Here is a 15,420-nt window from a genome sequence, read left to right on the forward strand (position 1 = left end):
AAAAATTCAATAAGGAATATACTTTTAGACAGTGAAATCTGTCACTATATTATAGTTTGGTTTTAGAACTTTTCATGGCTTAGCTGTTCGTACTAATTTTAGACCTATAGGACTCACTATAGGTTATATTTCAGTGATCTAAATTGTTCGTTTCTTAGAATTCTTTGTGTATGTTATCCATAAAAAAAAAAAAAGAAGATAAATCCAATAATCATAACATATTTATTTTATTATGTTGTCACTAAATAAATAAATGGCAAGTGTGTTTTTGAAAATAGACCATTCATTTTTTTAAGACAAAAATGATAAAAAAAGATGTTACAATTATCAAATCGACTTAATTTTTTTTTTATGAATAATATATACGAAGAATTTCAAAAAATTAATGGTTCAAATTATCAAAACAAGGCACGTAATAGATTCCATGAGTCCCAACAATTTTTGTCTAGTCCAAATGAGAATTGGAGAATCCCTTAGAACATATGTCAATTTATTTATAATTCAAATTTCATAGAGAATAGTATTAATTTCCATATATATCACATTAGTTTTTATTGGCCCGGGTTCTTAACTATTGGCACATGACATGTCGTTATCATTTTCTCTGCCCCTACAACTTCAAAATCAAATGTTACATATCAGAGCCGTTCATTTTTATTTATATTTTTTTCAAATTTTGCAGTTCGCTCCATTTTAGAGAATTTTTACAATGATGGATCCAAATTATGGCAAGTAATATTATGACGACCGGGTCTTTTTCCTTTTTCTTTCTTTCTTTCTTCACTTCGCTTCGTTTCCCTTTTATCTTCATTGGGTTCGAAACGTCCGGAAATGTTTTTTTTAGTTCTTATTTCATTCGGTGTTGAATCTCTCTTGTTTCGGAGGATGGGGCTGTGTCCGGAATGCCGAGAGTCGAGCCAAAATTTTCAGGGCTGCTGGGCTAGGGCCGCACGTGTGGGGCCCTAGGCCGCACGTATGGAGAAGGGCCGCACGAGCGGTGGGGGTTGAATCTCATGAGTTTGCACACTATCTAAAACGCACGAGCGGGGGAAATGAGCCGCACGAGCAGTGGAGGCGCTCGAGCGGTTGGGGCCGCCGTACGTGCGGGAAGGGGCGCCGCACGTACGGCCAGCTGGGCAACCGAAACTCTGTTTTTCCCCCTTTTTGGTCCGAATGTATACCATATTTTGCACATTCCTCTCTCACTTTAAACCCTATTTTTCTCCCCCCTTCTCTCTAGAAACCTTCCTCAAGCATTAAAACTCTTTGATTCTTGCAATGTTTGGGCCAAGATCATCATCATCTTCCTCTAAATCTTGAAGATCAAGAACTAGGGCTTCTCTTGGTGTAGTGAGGGTTGAAAGATCATCCATCTAAACTAGGGTTTCTCTTCTCCATCTTCTCAAAGACCTTGAGGTAGGGACATTCTTGAGTTATATATACAAGTTTTGCTATTTTGTTGATGCTTTAAGAGTTTCCTTCTAGTTTTGATGATTTCGACCTTGTGATTTTAAAAATGTAGAGATTCTTCAAAAAGTGGTTTTAAACTTTCAAAATTTTTGGTCAATCTTTGAGGGTTTCATCTTGTTAATCTAAGAAAGATGTTTTGATTAGGGTTTTCACCAAGAAATGGAAAAAGTATTTTGTACATGATGAAGAACCCTAGATTTTGGGGATTTTGGAAAATAAGAAAATATTTTATGAAATCCTTTATTATTTTGTGTCATGAAGATGATTGAGAGTAAATCTCATAACAAGTTTGACAAAAATGGAAATCTATTAAAGGTATGAGAAATGAGATGTTATTATAACATATTTGTTAAATTACTTGAACATGTGTTGTTGGAAAGTGAGGAATGATTATGTACCATGAAATGTTAAAGTTATAAAACCTTAGGGTTTATGTCGAAGACATCTTATATTACCTTGAAGAGACTAACTTGTTGTGGTTTGCACATGGTGGGAGTTGTTACTATAAATGGGTGGCACATGGGCAATTTGTGAATTAGTTTTGAAAAGAAGAAATGAGAGATGGGATTAATTGTTATTGTTGTAGAGATATTTTGAAAATAGGGAAATACTATGAAACAGTAATTATTGCATCATGTTTTCAATTGGTTTATTATCATTATTGTACATCTTGACATGAGTTGGAAAAAAACGTTTACATTGAGAAAGATTACATTGTAATATGAATTGTGGAAATGTGTGAGGGGTAAATACGTTGGTAAATCCGGTTAGGGGTGTAAATGAATTTGATAAGTTGGCCTGAGTGTCCATAGTGAAAGACCAGAAACCTGTGTGGATAGGTATCGAGCCTTCTGGTTAATACCGATAAAAATGACAGTTTGGTAGTACTTGTAGAATCTACTTGCAGACACCAGCCTAGGGATTACCAGTGTTGTATTTGCCCCCCCCCCCTCCCCCCTCCCTCTCCCCTTTGATTAAAAGAATTGGAAGTTTGAAATTGATGAGATTGCATAACATCATTGAAACATGGTGACTTTCAAGTGGTGCATTAAAATGATATTCTTCTTATTAATGGCATGGCATGGTAACCCATTTGCATATGATGTTGAGAAATTTTGCATAACTGTATATACTTTGTGAGAATTCTCTGCTGGGCTTTATACTCACCGCTATAAGATTTGGTGCAGGTAAAGATGTGGTGATCCCGCCGAACTGAGGGCGTGGATATTTTTGTGAAGAGTAAATAGCTCTCTTATTTTGTTGTAAATTTTGTAAAGCCAAGGGCTAAGGGTGTATGGGTCTGAGAAACCATTTTGTGTAACCGGGCTATTACCTTGGAAGATGGAAGCCCTTAAGGGCATTTTATTGTTTTGAGACTAGATGCCTCACATGCTATAGATTCATGTGTTCTTTTATCGTTAAATATATATCCGCAAGTGAAACTTTTGTATAAACCCATTTATTAAGTATGTGAAGATGGAAGGATTATTAGGACTGATGAATGATCGTTAATTAATGTGGGTAGTTCATGTTGAATTATTTCGGGGCGTTACAAATATGGGGAAAAAAAATACTAGAAATGATGTACTAAAATCACAAGTGGCTGATTAAAGTAAGAACCAACCATTACATTTCCTCGTTGGCCAAAAAAAAAAAAAATTACATTTCCCCATCACAGTTCAAAAAGTTTATGGGTACTAAAAATGTAAATAACCCTTTAGAAAATGATGTGATATGTCCATGGGATGAATTTCACTATTTTTTTTCTCATCTCTTAAATGAATTAATTCAATGAGTATATGTAAAATTTATCATAATTCAAAAAATAATGAAACACACCATTATTTTTTTGAATATTATATGAATCTAAATAATAATTAAAAAAAAACATATCACACCGTGCTTGAAAAAATTCAGAAAAAAAAAATTAAAAAACAATGTTGAAATCGTGATAATAATATTCCTTTATATCACTTGAACGCTATATTTGGAGTATGAATTTAGAAAGTGAATGAGAAATGAAGGGGAAATAAAAACTTATAATTCATTCATATTTTTCACATTTTCTCCATCTTTGTCTAAATCTATACTTAAATTTATAATCCAAAAATTATCTTTAGAGAGAGTGGAAAGATTCAATAACCATATAGGAGAAGTGAGTGAAATTAACTTCAAGCACTTAGAATTAAAAACAAGTAAATTTAAACATCTGATTATTACCCCCCACACACAAAAAGAGTGAAATTGATATATGTGAACAATTTATTGAACAATTTGGTATACCTATCTCAAATTAGAAGACCTTCAACACATTACACAAACTACAACATATATTAACAAGAACTCAGATGCCATATGATCAACTGGAATCTTTCAAATAGAAATCACTAACTATATATATATTAGACGGAAGTGTCATTTTCTATAATTTGAGTCATGACTCCATCTTATTCAATATTCTTATTGTGAAGTAATTCAAATAGCAGAAAAGATAGTCGTACAAAATTAAAAACACAAAAAATTTACTAAAATTATAATAAGCAATTTGACAACTATCTTGAGTGTTATGTGAGTCTGTTCACCATTTTATGTTTTAATTTTGCGCATATAACATTATTGTTTCAATAAATCTCATGTACAATTCTCATGAGACATAAACTACTTAATCTTAATATATGTGTAATTTGAAATTGATCATGCGTATCTCGAGTTTATTTGCAATTCTCCATCAATAACTAAAATAAAAAAGTTTTAAAAAAATGTTTGATAATCAAAATGCCCCCTTTTATTGGTAAGATGGTTCACATGACACCCAAGACACTTCATCTATTCCTTACCAAACCTCTAACTAAAAATTTTATATACTTCAGAACATCCATATCAATATAGGATAAGCCAAAGTTCAAAACCACTACTCATTAAATAATAATTAACTACATTCTAAAATGCACACATAATTGCAAACACACTATTCACACATAATATATTATATTATTTCACAAGTCAAAGTTTTTAGGTCTCTCAAGCACATGAAATGAGTTTACACATATAATTTGATTAATATAATACAAATAACAGCAGTGCTAGGGGTCTCGACAAATCGAGGCTCAAATGCTTTGAATTTTTTTTTTTTTTTTTTTTTGGTTTTTGTTTTAGTGAAAGGGTGGTTATGTGTAGTGGTGTGCTAAAAAACTAGACATCTCGCACTAACTCAGCCTGTGTGGTTTGATAAGGTGAGTGAGTTGAGTTAGACTGGTTGAATGATAAAATTGACTGATCAGTTAGGCTGCTGGTTAAAATTTATTAATTTCATATAATTTTGTATGAGTCCCTGCTATATTTTTATTTTAAATCAGGAAGACTCGAAGGAAATTAAAATGACTTTGGTATTGTTTATGCAAAAAAAAACAACAACAATAACAACAACCAAACCAACACAACCCAACAAATAGGAAGAAAAAAGAAAAAAGAAAAAAAAAATTCGAGGCATTCCAGCCTCAATTTGTCAAGGCCCCAAACATTAGTCTACAAATAAATATATATATTCAAAAAAATTGTAAAAAGTAACGTAACTGCATTGTAGGCCTAATAATTCAGAATAAGAGCTCATTTGGGAAGTTAGGTTTGGGGTTTTTTTGGTTAAAATAGTCACACAAAAAAAAAACAAAACAAAATAGGCTTTTTAACCCAATAAAACAAAACATCACATCCAACTTATAATCATTACATTCTTTCTCTCAAAAAAAAGTCAAAAAGCCTTTTCCAAACGAGACTTTTTAGCCCCAGGCTAAAATAGCCAAAAAACCAAAAAGTCAACCCACTTCTCAAACGAACCCTAAATAATTTACCAAAATGATTGTTAATGATTATAACGTTGCTACCGTATCATTTTGGTAAAAATTTGTATAAAATTAATGTAATTTTTTTTTCTCATATAATTAACAAGAATCACAAATCTTTAAAAAATAAATAAATAAATAAATAAAATTCACATATCACAAACCAAAATTGAAAACCATTATAATCAACTAAAACTCATCAAATAATAATTAGCAACATTCTAAAAACACACATAATTGGAAACACACTATATGAACACACAATAATATTAAAAAAAATAAATAATTCTTTTAGGTCTTTCAAGCACATGAAATACCGATAGAAGTGGTAGCGATGAACCGCTCAGAGGCTGACTTTCTTATCACCGCTGCCACCGCCATCGATTTAAACTCCGACGAAATCCCGTCGCCGCTGCCATTCTCCGACACTTCTGAAATGGTCGAAAGCGGGCCCGACCCATCGAAAAGAGCAAAAAATGGATCTTGCAATCCTACTTTTGCTTGTTTGAGGCCGAAAATGGATCGAAGAAGTTTGTGAAATGGCCGAGAAAATTTTGAGGGTTTTTTGGAGATAGGTTGTGGTGGCTGTTGTGGCGGCGGAAGTGGTGGCAGGTGGTGGTGATCGGATAAGCGAGGAGTGGAGAGGGTTCTAGAAGAAATAGCGGAGTGAAGTTCGCGTTCGATGGATTTGAGCTCGAAAGAGTCATAGAATGAGCTTCCACAATCCCATACGAGAGAGTTGTTGGGTTTGTGATTGTTTTGGGTTTTTGATTGAAGAACTTTCTCATCCATTGTTTGTTTGTTTCTTGGGGAAAAAGAGAGAGATGCAGAGATGGTTATATATCATTAGAGAGAGGGAGAGAGAGAGAGAGAGAAGGGGGGGAGAAGTTTCTTGGCTTTATCTGAAAGATGGGTAGGTTCAAATGCATTAATTATGACTAAAAACAAGATTTTATTGCCATCGTTATCAAATACAAAATATGATATGACTTTCTTTTCTTTTTTTTTATAATTGAACCTAATTTGTAAATTTCATAAAAATTTATTTATTTGTATGTATACTGTGTTAAAGGAAAAAGAGGTGAAGTGATTAAAAAAAAAGAATGTTCAATTTTTTAGTCTATTTATAAGAGGAGATCATATGAAAATGTAACCTATTCTTTCATTGCTTTGGGTTACTCGTCGTAAACTTATTTGATTTATGGTTTTTTAGCTAAAAAAAAAAAAGTGCCTTATTTTATTTTATTATATTATTTTTAAAATTTTATGAGTTTTTTTTTTTTTGAAAAAGGTTCTATTAAAACAAAATTAAGTTGATTTTATTTTTTATTTTTATATATTTTAAGTAATTGCAACTACAAATTTTATAAAATGGAAAGTGCTCTTCAAGCAAGTTATGACCAAAAGGAAGGATTGATTATGAGTTTTTTTGGAAAGTAGGTTAAAAGTTAATTTTTTGAGTTTTTAAATTTTTTTTTTTTTAAAACGTGTAAAAAAGTAAAGAGGTAATCTGACTCAAAAGAAGTTAAAAACCAAAAAGTAGCTTTTAATCTCTTTCCCAAATGGCATCTAGGGGAATTTCAAACATGGAACTTCTATAAATATTTTAAAAAAAAATTAAATAAATAATCTCAGTTTTAATTTTCATGTATAATCATTAACAAAATTTATATTAAAATTTACTTACACAAATTAATATATAAAGAAATCGTTGCAAATTAAAATTTACAATAAATTAATATATGAAGATATTATAGCAATACCTAAAAATGATAAAAATATGATCTTTTTGTTTTATAGCTAAAATATGTTTTTTTTTTTTTTTAATTAGATGCCAAACTCACCCCTATGATAGTCGGGACTCTAAATTTTGTTTAAGAAAAAAATACACAAATAATTTTATTTCTTAAAGTACAAAAAGTCAAAATTTTCATCTTTAGTAGACATTTTAAAATTTTATTTTTACTTTTTTTCATTTTTCTAGTCAAGTGGAATGTAAAAGTATAATTTTTGTACGAATTTAAATGATTTTTTTTATACTAAAAATCAAAAAAATACTAAAAAAATAAATCCGGAATACTCCCTTGGGTCTTGTTTGGTGCAGTATCTAAAAAAATTATTTTCACCTTAAATAAGAAAAATTCAGTTTTTAGATAATCAACTTATTTAAACTATTTTCACCTAATAAGATATAAGTAAAAATTATACTAAACAATCTAACACAAACTTTCTAATTAAAATAAACCATCATTTAGGGGCTAACAAACACTCCTCAGTCGGCTGAAATAAATAGGGTCAACCCAGCCACAACCACGGCATTATAAGAACATTAAATTCTCTTAAAGCAGCTTTCATAAGTATTATTTTTATTTTCATTTTTATTTTTTTGGAGTAGCTTTCATATGGTTCACATAATAATAATAATAATAAATATTTAATGAGAGAAATGGTTGGTACATAAGACTTACCTATAAGTTCACACAAGTTTATCAAAAACAGCAACACAGCACAAGGCTACCATTTGCCAAAAGGAAATGTTACAATGTGCATCCTTAAAAACGTGTATATGATATGTCTTTTATAATTTTTTCATAAAATTTCATAATTTAAACCCAAAATGTTATAACAAAATCTTAAAGTGCCGTAACGAAAATCACAAAATGTCAAAATGTTATCATGCCTAATTTTAGGGTACACATCATAAATTCACTATTTGCAAGTTTATTATAAAATATCATAACACACATCACAAACAATTATAACATTCATCATAAAAAATCATAACTTTTTTATAATGTGCACCATTTAAAAGGGTGCACATTGTAAATTTCTCTTTTGCGAAAAGATCATTTAGGCCTTGTTTGTTAATATATTAAAAAAATTTAAAATTTAAAAAATTATTATAAGTTATCATATTTTTATTTTTTAAAAAAAATTAAAAAATTAACTAAAATAATTAATTTCCAAACGAACTCTTAAAGTGCAATTAATCCAAATGACAAATCAAAGGTCTTAATCTATGAGTTCATTTTATTTATTTATTTATTTTTGATATAAAGATGTTGAGAAAAATCAGGTGGGATTTTGAATTTCTTTAAACTTTAGTGACATTTTCTGATTTACCTTTTAAGTTCTATAAAAGATCCTCAATATAGCGATCCCGGTTTCTAACTCGACCTTTATGGTGTTTCGGACTCGGGTCTTGTGATTTAATGTTGTTGTTTATGTCTTTTCCTCCTCTTAATCTTTGAATTTGAGTTTTGGAATATCTTGGGTGTGTTCAGAAAAAGTTGGTTGGTTGTTGGTCTAGAACCTTGTTGCCTAGAATTTTGGCCTTCGACTCGAGCGGGTCTTCTTGCACTCGAACGGGGTTTACAATCATTCAGTACTTTGTGCGTCTGCAAAAATACTACAGGAATGTTTTTCACGCTCGAGCAGGTCTAAGCTCGAGCGGCCCCTTTGGCGCTTGAGCGACTGTCTGAAGTCTGTAAAATACTGGGCGAGTGTATTTTATGCTCGAGCGGGTCTCATTGCGCTTGAGCGGGTTGTGCCTTGCTATTGTGTCTTGGCGCTCGAGCGGCCTTTGTTGCGCTCGAGTGAGTCAATTTTATGTGCCTGACGCTCGAGCGTCAAACTCTCCGCTCAAGCAGACTGTGCGTATATCAGATAGGGAAAGTGACTTTTTAAATCACTTTTTCTGTCCTTTCTCTCTCTAAAACTTTCCAAAACCCTAAGTTGAGAGCCTCTCTCTCTAAAATACTCTCTCTTTCTACATTTTGACCTAGATCTAGTGATCTCCTCACCCTCCTTCCTTTGATAAAAAAATTGAGCTCTTCAAGATCTCCATTTTCATCCGAGTAGAAGTTGGTTTCGTCATCTTTAGGGTTCATCTCTTGCTTGGCTCTTCTCCTTTGGGCTTCTACACTTGAACTAGGGATATTCTACTATCTTATATGGGTTTTAACATAGATGTTGGTCATTTTGTATAAATGGTGTGATTTGGGGATTTTGGGTGTAGTTAGGGTTTGAAATTGAAATGTTTAAATGATGGGTTTTCTAATTTGGGTTCCCTATGGGTATGAGAGGTCTTGAACATGTTATTGCTTGGATATAATTGGTGAAATTTGGCCTTGGGGGCAACATTTGAGAAAATGGGGAGAATGCCCTAACTTGAATTATATAAATTATTTGTTTAAATAATGAAATCAAGTGTGGAAATGTGAAATTGGTTTGGAAATTATGAGATTGGGAAAAAATGTGGTTAAATGGTGTAGTTGGATTGACAAATCACTCACCTATGGTAAAGTTGATAAATCATCTGTTTGATAGATTTATTTATCTGTTTAGAAATAACTGTTTTGGGCTATCGGTGGAAAATAGCCATGATTGTTGTAGAAAATGCATGATGATTAGGTAAATTGAAACTAATCAATTGGATTATGTCATTGAATATGACGGTTGGATTAATACATTGAATATGTGATTTAATTAGTCATTGTATATAACAACGTGTTTAAATACTTTGCATATATATCTTTGTTGGGGAGGAGAAAGGGGATGTACTCCATTGTTTGGGAGGAGATAGGGAATGTACTCCATTGTTTGAGAGGAGATAGGGGATGGACTCCATTGATAATTAAGTTGGCCGGAGTGTCCAGGGTGAAAGTCCCGAAATCTTATATACATCTGAATGATATTGATGATTGAAGTGTTGATGATATGAGTTGTAGTCTCATTTTGAATTGATTTGGATAAATAAATGGAAGTGGATTAAAATGTAGATGTCAATGTTGATTGGTTATGGAAAGAGTGTAACTTGGTTTTCAAGTGTTAAACATTTATCAGATGCTAATGTTTTAGTTAATTCTCATATGTTGTTTAGCATATCTCTACTGGGATTTGGCTCACCCTACTTGGGACACCATTTTTCAGGTACAAGTGATATGCCGCCTCCAAGATCTTAGCTTGGGAGGTTTTGGAGTTGAAGACTCCCTTTTGTTGTTCGTTTTGATGTTAAATATATATTCAAGCCTAAGGCTTTCTATATATAGAGCTAGGACTCTTCTTGTTCATAACTAAGTGATGACTTGGAAAGTTGTAAGCCCGTAGGGCATTCATTTTGTTGCTAACATGTAATATCCATCGTAATACGAACTCTGATGAATGAAAAGACGATATTTCTATTATGTTTTATGGATTTATTGAATGGTTGGATTATGTTATATTTCGAGGGTGTTACACTCAAAATTAGTAATAACGACGACAACAACAACAACAACAACAACAACAACAACAACAACAACAACAATAATAATATAACAATAAAAAAAATTAAAATTTATCAAAGGAAAAAAATATATAGGAAAAATGCAACTTTTTTAGCACTTATCAAACATGGTTAGTTTTGTATAAAAAATAAATAAATAAATAAATTGTTGTCTAAATTAGCCAAATCAAACACTTAATTTTTAAACTTCTTTTTTTTTTGCTTCAAAAAATGACATTTTAAAAAATAAAATAAAATAAATAAGAACAATTTGTTAAAGTGGTATCTAATTAGTTGACCGCGATTGATTAATAATCTCCGTGTCTAGTTTTTTACATTTAATGGTGTTAGTAGTTTGTTTCAATACCTATTATAGCGAATTGTAAAGCAAACGTGGGATAAGAGAGGGATTGATGCATTGTGTTGGAAGAAGAAAAAGAACAAATAGGGGTGGAGATTGACAATTTTTTCTTTTTTATTTTACACTCCCTTAACACATATTTTAATTACGAAAAATGTTTGAAATTCTTTAAAAAGTCCTTCAACTTGACTTACACGTAGGGATGAGCAACGGATATTTCAATCCATCCAAATCGATTGAACCGAACCAATTTGTCACATTTTGGACGGATGCATGATGACAAGCGGACAGTTGCGGATTGATTTTTTCAAATCCGCCTAATTTTGGATGGATGGCGAATTTGAGGTACCTTTGGCCGCAACCGAACCACCAAACGGCAAGCACCCCTAGTAATTTGTAAGACTTTATGTTTTCCATTTGTTTAGATAGTCTGTTTGTATTTTCAATTGAAAAAAGTTTAGATGTTTTGTTGTGTTTTCAATTTGGAAATCCTTTTATCAAATGGCAAGTATTGATATTTGATATTTTTGTGTGGAAAATATAAGGCTTAATTTTGTCATTTTAAAAAAAAATCAAATTAAATAGTTTTCGAATAATAAAAAAAGTAATGAAATAGTTTTGATAATATATGATTTTCTTATATGTATTTATTATTTGTATTTGACAATTTACTTGATAATCTTTTGGTTATGTTGAGTTAGATTGTTATTTAAAAAAAAATGTTGACAAGTTATTGTGTTATATTCAAAATTTGTAAAAGTTTAAACCACTAAATCGATTCGCATCCATCCGCCAATCTGCTAATCCGCTCAATTTGCATCCATCAATCCGGCGGACGAATGTGTATTGATTTTTTCCAATCCTCTAATCTAGCAGACGGATGGCGGATTGAAGGTTTCTTGACCGCAACCGAACCGCGAACACTCTTACTTACAAGGTTTATAAGTTTAAACTCTACTTAACTCACAAATTGAGTTTTAATGTTATTACTTTTTTTTAATTAACACATAATTTTAACTATTGCATTGTAATTGTTTGGACACCACCATCCACAACTATTTCTTCCTAAAGATATATGGAATTGAAATTCTTATGCATACTTTGGGAAGGAGGTTAAAAACTGTTTTTTTTTTTATTTTTTTTATTTTTATAAAATGTAAAACAAATTATAGCGATCCCGGGTTTACCCTTGTTGAACAGTGATCCGGACATGTGTCCGTGGATGTTAGTAATTGATTATTGTCTTGTTTACATTTGTTACTACTTTGAATATTGAGTTATAGGATGTGTTGGGCAGGTTTGTTACAGGTTGGTTGCGTTTGGGAGCCTAGTGCTGCTGCCCAGATTTTTGGACCTTCGCTCGAGCGAGGAGTTGGTCGCTCGAGCGAGAGTTGAGTTCGTGTCTGGTGGATCGAGCCAGAGTGGCTTCGCTCGAGCGAGCAATTGCGTCTGGCTCTGGACCTGAGAGTTGCATTTCTTGGCTCGAGCGAGTTTTCTTCGCTCGAGCGGTCTGGTTTGTTCTTCGCTCGAGCGAGAAGTCTGTCGCTCGAGCGTGCTGGTGGCAGACCTGAGGGTTTGAGTTGTTAGCTCGAGCGAGCATTCTTTCGCTCGAGCGCACTTCTAGCTTTTCGGCTTGAGCGAGAACTTCTTGGCTCGAGCGAGATTTTTCTGTGTCTGGTCGCTCGAGCGACAAAGGCTTCGCTCGAGCGAGCGTGTTTTATATCAGCGGACAGTAGCGTTTTTGAACATCAGTTTTTCACTTCCTTTTCTTTCAAACCCTAGATCCGAGACTCTCTCTCTCTCTAAACCTACACTCTCTCTAAGATTTGATCTCCCCAGAGTGTGAATCTAGCCTAGGGCCTTTGTTAAAAAGATAGAGAGCGTTGAGAGCTTCGACTTAATCTGAAAAAGTTTGGATTTGGAGCACGTTGATCTTCGAGTCTTCATCTCCTTTTTGGCTCAAACTTCGAGGTAGGGATATCCTACTCCTCTCTATGGATTTTGTCTTTAAATTTTAGTATTTTGAGATGTTGGGGTTGGTTTGGTAATTTGGTGAAAGTTTGGGCTTTTGTGTAATTTTACAAAAGTCGGGGTTTTAAATATATAAACCTATATGCATGTTAGGCATAGAGAAATGAGATTGATGTTGGTACATTGATGGAAATGGAACCCTAGGGTTGTTTTGTGAATTATGGTAATTTGCCCTAATTGGTTTAAATTAATTAATGCATATAATTAATTGAAGAAAACGAGGAATTGATTTGAAAATGTTGATATATTATCCATTTGTGCATTTATTTCCTGCTTAGAAATAATTGCTTTGGGCTACCGGTGGAGGGTAGTTTTGATTGTTGTAGACAATACATGATGATTAGGCAAACTAAAACTAATCAATCGGATGTGTCATAGAGTATGACGGTTGATAGAATACATTAACTTTATGTATTGAGTGATTGTGTATATGACCAGTGTGTTTATATGCATTTTGTGTAGACGGTTGGTAGAATACATTAACTTTATGTATTGATTGATTGCGTATGTGATTCTGTGTTTACATGCGTTATATTGTGTATAGAACCTTTGTGTTTATATGCATTGTGTAGAGGAGGAGATGGGGGATGTACTCCGCGGTTTAGGGGAAGATGAGGGATGTACCTCTAAACCGGATAGGATTGGGAGGAGATGGGGGATGAACTCCGTAGATACAGCTCATATGCTTGTCTAGTGAAGTGTAGATACAGCTCATATGCTTGTCTAGTGAAGTGTAGATACAGCTCATATGCTTGTCTAGCGAAGTGTAGATACAGCTCATATGCTTGTCTAGTGAAGTGTGGATACAGCTAATATGCTTATCTATTGATGTGAGATATGCTTATCTATTGGAATGTTGATATAGCTCATATGCTTATCTGTTGTAGTAGTGATATAGCTCATATGCTTATCTGTTGTAGTGGTGATATAGCTCATATGCTTATCTATTGAAAAGTCTGTTTGATTTGATATAGCACTAAAATGTATATCATCATCGTTTGTGAAGTATGGGAGTAGTTTATGTGTTATTGATACAACACCAAAATGTGTATCCACCGTGAATTTTGAAAATGTTCTAGTGATGAACTATAATCTCATCAAAATGTTTTGGCCAGAGTACTGAACCCTGTTTTCAAACTCAAAATTGAATAAGAAAAGAAAGGTGAATTGTAACATAGGTTTGGTTGTCTTGGAATTGAAATAAGATGTAAATGGGAGTGTAAGTATCGACCATCTATCAGTTGCTAATCTTTTAATCATTGTTCATAGTTGGTTTAGTATATCTCTGCTGGGCTGTGGCTCACCCTATATGGGGATATCATTTTCAGGTACAGGTAGCATGCCGCCTCTAAGGACATAGCTTGGGAGGCTAGGGGCAAGACATACTTTTGTTGCCTTATTTTCCTTTTTGATGTATTTCATATAAATTCAAGCCAAGGGCTTAATGTGTAACCGAGTTAATACTCTCCTTTGTAACCAAGTGATAACTTGGAAAGCTGTAAGCCCGTAGGGCATTTACTTTTGTTGTTAACGTGTAATACTTTTGTAATGGAGTACTCTGATTAATTGAGGAAATGTAGATCTTTTGTATATAAATGTATGTTTATATTGACGGGTTTAATGTTATTATTTTGAGGGCGTGACACAAATAAAGAGATTATATGATTAAAAAAATAAAAAAAATATAAAAAAAAAACTGACTTTTAACCATGCTGCCAAAATAGGCAGTCATGACGGTTCAAAGGTCTTAATCTATGAATTCATTTTATTTTTTTTTATTTTTAATATAAAGATCTTGTTGTTAAAGAAATTGATGCCTTAGGCTCTGTTTGGCATGTCCGTTTGAGCTAATTTAGCCATATAGGACAAAATTGATTATTTTAGTCAAATAGAACAAAATGTCACATCCAAAACCATAATCATTTCAATTTTTCTCCCATAAAAATCAAAAAATCTAAAAAATTTACTCCAAACGAGACTTTTTAACCCCAAACTAGAAAATTAAAATGCTAAAAAGCAAACCTACATCTAAAACGAAGGATTAGACAATTTTTAATTATTGAGAAAAGTCAAGTGGGGATTAGTTTTTTTTTTTTACAACTTTAGTGACATTTTTTATTTACATTCTAGAATAAAAAATTCTAAAAGTAGTAGCAGTAATAATAATAATAATCAAAGCATTCGTTTGGCATAAGCTAAACGGGGTTTTTTGGTAAAAATAGTCATAAAAAGACAAAATATGTTTTTTAGTACAATAAGACAAAATGTCACATCCAAACCATAGTAGTTTCATTTTTTTCTCTTACAAAAGTCAAAAAAGCCAAAAAACTTATCCCAAACGAAGCTTTAGGGTTCGTTTGGGAAGTGGGTTGACATTTTTGCTTTTTTGGCCTGGGTTAAAAAGCCTCATTTGGAAAAGGCTTATTGGCTTTTTTGGCTTTTTTGTGAGAGAA

The 15,420-nt window shown here is 32.5% G+C and overlaps 1 protein-coding gene across 1 annotated transcript; it reads right to left on the bottom strand.

Annotated features, from left to right (window-relative positions):
• Positions 1 to 5,609: 5,609 nt before the first annotated feature.
• Positions 5,610 to 6,101, bottom strand: LOC145803943 (uncharacterized). Its single transcript, XM_082897324.1, has one exon. It carries the CDS (start codon positions 6,099 to 6,101, stop codon positions 5,610 to 5,612), a length of 492 nt encoding a protein of 163 aa, XP_082753450.1.
• Positions 6,102 to 15,420: the final 9,319 nt, after the last annotated feature.

The sequence above is a fragment of the Camellia sinensis genome, chromosome 12, assembly GCF_055761805.1.
Source record: "Camellia sinensis isolate YWXY chromosome 12, ASM5576180v1, whole genome shotgun sequence".
Lineage (NCBI taxonomy): Eukaryota > Viridiplantae > Streptophyta > Magnoliopsida > Ericales > Theaceae > Camellia > Camellia sinensis.